General features: G+C 40.8%; 1 protein-coding gene across 1 annotated transcript; it reads left to right on the top strand.

The window, feature by feature from the left end:
- Nucleotides 1-1055: 1055 nt before the first annotated feature.
- On the top strand, nucleotides 1056-6937 carry sat2a.1 (spermidine/spermine N1-acetyltransferase family member 2a, tandem duplicate 1). Its single transcript, XM_080486035.1, has 6 exons — nucleotides 1056-1344; nucleotides 2149-2200; nucleotides 2571-2654; nucleotides 4174-4275; nucleotides 4366-4406; nucleotides 4503-6937. Exons 1-6 carry the CDS (start codon nucleotides 1282-1284, stop codon nucleotides 4668-4670), a joined length of 510 nt encoding a protein of 169 aa, XP_080342161.1. The 5' UTR covers nucleotides 1056-1281; the 3' UTR covers nucleotides 4671-6937.
- Nucleotides 6938-8382: the final 1445 nt, after the last annotated feature.

The raw sequence follows: 8382 nt of genomic DNA, 5'->3' as shown, positions 1-8382 counted from the left end.
ACCGTTAGACCTGATGGAAATCTTTTACGAGAACACAGCAATGATTGAACATCTTTAAACTTGTATCTTTTAAACTTTTCTCTCATTTTTATTTCTGTATTGGGAAAGTTTGAGGGAAAAAAAACTTGTGTTGGTCTTGTAAAACTTACTGGTGCCTAAATTAAAAATGCAAAATCGAAAGTCATTGCAACGGTCCAATAGTATTAAGCCAATCGTGCAATTAAATCTCCAGTAAATTGGTATAAAACTGGCCAAAGAGCAGCATCACCTGGTTTAAAAATGTTTTAGTTTGGCCCAAACTGAACGAATATTGCCTTTCCTTGCTTTTTGCGACACTCCTGTGTGTTCGGTTCCACCAATCAAAGCCACTGATAATCCTTATTGGACACTATTCAAAACATTAATTGATAATTGAATTTATAAATAAGTGTAAAATCAAGTGTTTCCAGTAGATTTTTCCCAACCAATTTTATTCAGAACCATCCTGGTATGTTAACATGAGAGTTTTGAAATGGGAGGACACAGAGAAACCTACTAATACTAATACAGGACTCTGTTTTTCTCCTCTATAGAACCAGGACACCTCATTGAGATAAATATACTGACGATGTTGGAGTTTGGGTAAAAATACCACAACACTTAATGAACGGTTTGTGATGCAGCAGCTAACTGTCTTATTGTTTCACTAACACATCCACAACGTTAGGAGGGAGTTTCTTCAATAAAAACATGCAAAATAACAAAGAAATTTGGTTTAGTGGCACTTTACTGTATTTTACACAAGCACGCACTGTTGAAAATGTTGAATTTGCTCCATTTTTTTTAAATTGTTTATTATATAAATTAGGTGTAAATGTTTTCACATTGTATTATGTAATTATTTGGAATTTGATTAGATTCAGTTTAGTATTCAGGCAATGCAGGCCAATCCGCTTGTGCAAATTGCATAGATCCAATATCTAATCTCTCCCTTCAGCCTTCATCCTCTGACCTCTGCTCCTCTCCCGACTGTCCGGGAGGAGGGCGCCCTCTGTCGGACACAAGACTCCACCCACCCCTTTTTCTCCTGCTTATCCGTTTCCGGGTGGCAGTCTGAGCACTGTCACCCAGATCACATTGCACCGATTAAGAACCTTTCCTGCAGGTGGTGAGCCCACGGGAGCACACACGACTCGGTTGCTTGAATTCTGTGGCGAGGCTCTGAAGGAAACGGGGATCTGAACCGATCGAGCTGCACGTGAACCAGCCCACCGAGCGACTCGGCGCCTCCAGCAGCCAAACATGGACTTCACTCTGCGCGCGGCCAACGTCGACGACTGCAAGGACATCATGCGGATGGTCGCGGTAAGAAGACACCACCTGGGCTCGGGACACGGTTGATAACCGTCCGTCTGTTTGGGATCAGATGATTACAGTGTTATTGGCTGGATTGTTGACCGCATCAGACGTGCGGCTCGGTGTCTGTCAGAAATAGGGTTCTGTGCAGCCAGGGACCGTCTGCAAATTATAAACCGCTGCAACAGCGAAGACAGATGACCGTCTAATAACGTGACCGATATTCACTGCTGTGTCCCCAACACCACTGCAGCCTTCACTTGAGTTGGGTTTATTTTAGAGAATTATTTTTTTTTTTTTAAATAATTTCAAAGATTATGGTTTAAATTAGGCAATTAACACTGAAACCTTGTGAGAAGGTGGCCTTAAATAATCCCTTAAAATTATGAAACAGTATTATTTTTTTTTTATTATTTGGACACTGTGGCGTGATCAGAAGATCATGAAGAGTTTCATTGATCTCCAGTACATTAGAGTGAAGGTATTAAAAGTTATTACGAATAGAAATTAGTTAAAATTGTTGGAAAAAGTCAACCCAGGTGTTGTCCTGTGATCAACAGGATCCCTTTGATAGTTGCAGTACAGTGATAGTTTCATTGGTCTACAGTACAGAACAGTGACGTTATTCCATTTAATTTCTTAATTCAAATCCATTAAATATTTAAACCAAATGTGCACACTGGAGTGATGTGTAAAGACGCAGATGGGTTCTCTTGGTTATCACAATGCTTATCCACACATTCAGGGCTGATTAATGAAATCTGATGTTTGAGGTATCGTTGACAACTGGCCTTTGTTTCTTTTCCTCCATAGGCTCTGGCAAAACATGACAGCATGTCAGATCACATGGTATTGACTCAGAAAGGTACGTTTTCCTCCTAAACACCTGCTGCCACTGGCAGTCTCCGTGCAGTGATTCGGGGGGGGGGGGGTACCATCATTCTTTTTTTCTCCAAAATTCACCAAAACATGTTGGTGCATTTCACTGCTAATGGATCAGTGGAAGTGTGTAAGAGTAAGGCTGACAAAACAAAATGATGTCTTCTCTTAAAAACATCCAATAAGAATATGATAATAATAAGTACAGGTTTATTTAATTTGGAAACTATTGCATTTTGTTTATGATGACATCATGTCCCAACCTCTTTGGATCTGGGGTCGTACATAAAACGTCCATATCTAAAAGAAGTCTGTCTTCTTTTTTTATTAAAATACCTCTCGGATCATTTTTGCAGATTTGGAGCAGGACGGCTTCTCCAAGAACCCGTTCTTCCACGTGGTCATCGCCGAGGTGCCCGAAAATCAGAAGTCCACCAATGGTGAGACGGATCCTTCAGTAACTGTGTTTTTACTCCACAAACGGCGTCACGAAACCACTTGGACAAATATTTGAACAAATGATGGTGGAGGTTATTGTTTGTCTCTTGTCGACAACACGTGTCGGCTCCTGAGTTGTTTTTCCACCTTCCCGTGCTTGAGGTCATTTATTCATTCAAATTATAAGTCAACTAACCTTCTTGAGAAGGTTGACTTCTGCTATAGCTTCTGCAGACGGTTGCTTTTCAGGCTTTAAATGACGAAAGCATCTCTAATTTTCACCCGTCAGATTTGCTGCAAGGTGTTTTCTTGAACCCGGAGCTTTTAGAAGCGGTGTTTGTTCTTGGCTTTGGGCAAGACGTCCAAACTTTAACATTCAACATTGTCCTGACTGTCCTCAGTCCAACCTGCAAATCTAACTTATATTTCAACTAAAAGTGTTTTATTAGATTATTTTAAATGGCTATTTCTGATGGGTAGTGAATTATTTATGAGCATTTCAGTAATAAATACTATAATATAATATTTCTATTCCACAAAACAAGCTCAATATAGGAAAACTCTGAAACATAAGCTTTTATTGTTGCGTTACATTGGGTATTGCGATATATTATTAGACTCTGGCAGACAAGACAAACCCTTTTTCTTCAACAGATGAAAATAATCAAATGTCATTTAGTTAGCAAATAATTTTGCGTGCCAATATTTTGCTAAATAATTGTTGAGATTTTCCCTTAAGCCTCCCAAATAAGAAGCGATCTGATGAAAGAATCCTCGTTCTATAAATGTCAAACAAATGAAGGTGTGCCAATAAATTGCCCCATTTGACTGTTTCACAAGCATGTCGTGGCAAGAACCGCTCAACTGAAGAGAAACGAGCGTCCATCGTTACTTTTAAACGTTAAAGTCAGTCTCGTTAAATTAAAAAAAAAAAAAAGTCAACACCTGTCATTGATCCTCTGCTGCAGTGAATAGCTTGATCAGCGTTTCTTAGTTCTGTTACCTAATATAGCCGAGCGGCACCGCCTCTTCTTACACACCTCTTATGTAACAAAGCAATTGCACTTCTTTTTCTTTTCTTTTTTTCCCCCCTCATAAAACGCCATCACCTTCCGCTCTGCTGCCCAGCTGTGCCGTCTCTTTCCATGACACGGCCTTTTTTTCCATTCGGCCACCGCGGTCCTCTCTCCTCTGGACTCCCAACGTCTGACTTCCTGCTGAGCAGCGGCGTCTCGAACTCGCTGCACTGAAATAAACCGGGACAAGTGCATCATGGGTATATTTTGTTACGACCGGATGCACACTGGTGTGCGGCGGCGGAAGGGGAGCGATGATGTGGTTGGGATACGTCGGTTAGAGTAGCAGTGAAACAAGCTGCAAAACAATCAATAATAGACTTTTCTCCTGCACTGGTCTTTATTTAAGTTTTTATTTTTGACAACATTGTGATGGGGGGGGGGGGGGGGGGGGTTATACACTTTCTGCTGTTTTGCGTTATAATTATGACCGTTTGTCTTTCAGGCGACACAAAGATAGGCTATGCACTTTACTTTTACGCCTATAACTCGTGCTCGGGCAGATCGGTCTACATGGAAGACTTGTACGTGATGCCGGAGTTCAGAGGTGGGAGCTCCCGTCTAAAAAGGGCGAAGAGAGAAATATCTTATGTACGCTTAAATGATCTCCCAGTAACGTGCGCTTCCTGTCTTTCAGGACACGGCATCGGCAAGGCACTCATGAGCAAGGTAACCCAGGTGAGTTTACCTCCTCAACAGGTGGACTGTCGTCTTCAAACCTTTGGTCTCTCTTCTGCAAAGCCCCTTAATTATTAACTGCTTTATATCGTGCAGCTTGGCATGGCTGCCGGCTGCAACCAGCTGAACTTCGCCGTCAAGGACACGAACAAGTCGGCGATGGACTTTTACGTCAGCGTAGGCTGCTTCGACGTGACGGAGAACCAGGGATACCACTGCATGCGCTGCGAGGGCGAGGCGATGGCGCACCTTGCACAGCCCTAATCTGATGAGGTCAAAGCACACCGCTCCACTGAAACGACCCCGCAGACGATCAATACTTTGTCATACGAGCCCAGGCTGATCACTGGAAGTATAAAAGTACCCCTGGTGCAGTGCAGAGTGTTCTGTCGTCATCCGTGCTTGATGTGTTGCGTATTTTTCCTAGTTCAGTGCAGGACCCAATGTTAACCTTCTCACTTTCAGATCAGTAAAGTTTCTTCATGATTCCGCTTGTATTTCTATTTTTTTTATTATTATTTTTAAGCAGGAATAAGAACCCACTGAGATCGAGGTCTCTTTTCACATCAATAGTTAAAAAGGATCAAATGCAGATTACTATAAACAATCAGGCTTTTTGGATCATAGCTTTGGGCTCTTTATTGCTGATTAGCCTCTTCGCGAGATGCGTTTGTAGTTTTAAGAGCAAATAAAGTTTTATTTATCTCTCAAAAGGCGAGATTTGATGGTCAATCTCCAGTTGTAACTATGCAGACGACGCACCGCCGCGTGGATTTAAGTTCTCTTGAGGAAACCTGGCAAGGCATTTAGACGGCACACTACTAAAGTAGCACTGAGACCTGTGGTTGGTGTTTTTCCCCCTTTGATGTGCTATAATGATCCACCTTAAGTGTGTTTACTTGTTGGTTAAAAATATCGTGACTGTGTGTGTGTGTGTGTGTGTGTGTATAATCCAGGAAATAGTTTTGGCTCGACGTGCAAAACGTTACCTAGAAATTAACGGATGTTTCATCGTTTGTCTGCTGTGAGACTTTGATCCCTTTAATTGTATGTTCAACCACCAAAGAGCCACACTTGCTGTTGTGAAGCACAAAATGTTGGTATTCCCACTGTTTTCCTTCTTTTTGACGAGGTATAAATGTGGCGTTGTCACGACGGAACCGTGAACCCAGTGAGTCATTTGGACTGGACCTAAAGCCTCCCTCCGTGGAGCCAAGCTCTCGGGGCGGCTTTCAAAGAAAGGGATGAAGACGGGAATCAAACAATGATCCATCTGGTGGAATCTTGGACGGCGCTCAGCGCGCCGCTTTGAACCTGTCCTGCTAAAATGAAAGTGGCATCACTTTGGTCTCCACTGCTGGTTTTTATTCACTCTGTTTTCTACCTGAAAGAGGAGAAGGGGGGGGAAGAAAAAAAGAGGCTTTTTGTCTCATTTCCATCAATTTAATGAAAACCGCCTTGAGTTGCAGGTTATATTTAGTTGGTCCTTTTTCTTTCTAAACAAAGAGGAAACACTAACAATTCATTGTCACTGTTTGTGGTTTACATTTGCGTTCTTCTTTTGTTTTTAAGATCATTTTTGTATGCAGAATCCGCTGACTTCATGATGCCAAATGGTCGTTTTAATATAGATTTTTTTTATTTTTTTTATTTGACATGCCTTGATGCAATAATGAACATTAAGTCATTTTTACTACCTGCAGTTTCTGATGTATTATACAGTTTAAGTCTCTGACCAGTATGGATTCTTCAAAGTCTGTTTCCTCTCAGTTTTAGCTGCAATCAGTCTTTATAGAGAAACTTTGCATGTGGAAGATATCAATCGAAAACTGATGCTGAAATATGAAGTCACGAGTTTGTCACGTTACTTAAAAGTGCAGTCAGGGGAGTAAAGTCTGGCGCTGTAATATCAAATGTGTGCGCATGCAGCTGTGACTTTTTTTCTGCGCAATCATTGGAATAATGTGATTATTGATCAGTGCAGCCACACGTGCCCTACAGGGGGCGCACTCACACTTTCTTTGATCTCAGCGTTGCAGAATTTCAGTTCCAAAGATGCTCAGCATTCACACACATTAGACACTATAGTTAACATGCACGATGGGTTAAAAGAAAAGCATGTGCACAACTGTACTAAAGTCAAAATAAATGAAAATGTGCCGTTCAAAAGGCAAAAATGATGGCGATTGGGTTAAAAACCAATTCCACCACACCCTTCTCATGTTTTTCAGTGAAGTACCAACATTTTTTTTTAATTCAGGATGTCTCATTTAGAAAGAATTTAACTTTTCACCAATTAAAAAAAATTGAAAGGCAGATTTGAAGTATTTAGTCTCGCACACATTGTTTAGTGGTTTTGTTTTATATCTGTCAAAAGAGCAATATTGTTGTTTGGTTATTTGAGTGATGGATCGATTATTTTTAATTTTGCTTTAATCTTAATGAAAGACAATCAGTTTTGGTCTGAAATGTTTTTTTTACTGTTCATTGTTACAAGCTTAATAAAATGCACCTTAATGATATAAAGTGTCCTTGAGTGTTTGGATTTTTTTTTTCAAAGGGAGAAAAGGATGAGTTGTCTACTTAATTATAGCATTGTTATTTAAAATTGCTAAATGAACAAGCATTTAAAGTTTTGATATGAAATTGTGTATTTCAAGACTCATTGCAGAGGATTGTACGTCCTGCAATATTGTACTGAACCACGAGGGGCGCTCGTAACGCATCAGTGAAAAACAATGGCTCAAATGAAGTGAAATAAGCTTCAATATTACAATTTTAAGAGGATAAATGTATTGATTTTTTTGTTTCAAAGATTAGTTCAACATTTATTTTCATTACATTTTATTTTACATCACGGTTGCTATCATTTAAGTGCTTGATGTTGCATTTGGTTTACTTCATAGCATTTATACTAGTATATAGGTTTACCACATTGAAAATGTACCTTTTGAATTTTATTTTGTGTATATCTTGAACATATTTAAAAACAGTTTGAAGTTAGTATGACACATCCGTGCAAAGTGTATCCCTCTGATAAAGAGTTCAAGAGAGGATCACATGACTCCAGGGTCAGGCTGGTGTCAGAACATGCAGGGGACGGACCTGAGATCTTCATAACCTGAAAAAAATATCAAATTCATCCATATTTTGTACAATCCCGGGCCCTGGGCGTGATCCCAGCTAACAATGGATGAAGGTAAAAGTCAAGCCACACTCTTCCATTCACACAGTCAGGGTTGTTTTGGACTGAAGAAAACCAATGAACACACACACAGACAAGATGCAAACTCCACGCAGAAAGGCGGTGGTGAGCACTCTCGCCTTACAGCGAGGAGGTCTGGGGTCAAATACTGCTGTGGAGTTTGCACCTTCTTCCCATGTGTGAGTGGGTTTCCTCCAGGTACTCTGGTTTCCTCCCACAGTCCAAAAACGTGCATGTGAGGTTAATTGGTGACCCTAAATTACCCATATGTGTGTGTGTGTGTGTGGTTGTCTGTCTCTCTCACCTGGTACCTGTCCATTGGCGCCCCTGCACACGATAAAGCAGTATAGAAACCCACACTAGAACTCCTGACCTTTTTTGTTTGAGGCAAGAGTGAATTAACTAAACTACCATGCGACGGCAGTTTTAGTAGTAATGATAACTTCAATTGTTGAAGTTTGATTTTCAGTTAAGTGCTGCAGAGTGGTCGAATTCTTTGCATTCCCACCTTAAGGTGTGAAGTTCCTCATTTTTAGTGTGCAGTTTGCAGGTTCTCCCTGTGCATGCGTGGTTCAACTGGTACTCTGGTTTCTAATCATAGTTTTTGAAAAAAAGAAAGAAAGAAACAAACAAACAAACATGTATTTGAGGCTGATGGGTGGCACCAAATTGATGTGTGTGAGTGTCTGTCTCTGTTTTTACCCTGAGATGAACTGCTGACAGGTCGGGAGTGTACCCTGAATTCACCTCTGACCCTGTTGAGTGGACAGA

This window comes from Lipophrys pholis, assembly GCF_963383615.2.
Source record: "Lipophrys pholis genome assembly, chromosome: 18".
NCBI lineage: Eukaryota > Metazoa > Chordata > Actinopteri > Blenniiformes > Blenniidae > Lipophrys > Lipophrys pholis.
Note: the sequence above shows the minus strand (reverse complement) of the source record. Positions and strands in the feature narration are given on the sequence as shown.

Bases quoted from the DNA above. Each gene is read 5' to 3' on its own strand.
- sat2a.1 (XM_080486035.1), top strand. From the start codon at position 1,282: ATGGACTTCACTCTGCGCGCGGCCAACGTCGACGACTGCAAGGACATC. The intron at 2,201-2,570 runs GTACGTTTTCCT...TCATTTTTGCAG, and splicing joins CATGGTATTGACTCAGAAAG to ATTTGGAGCAGGACGGCTTC. The intron at 2,655-4,173 runs GTGAGACGGATC...TTTGTCTTTCAG, and splicing joins AAATCAGAAGTCCACCAATG to GCGACACAAAGATAGGCTAT.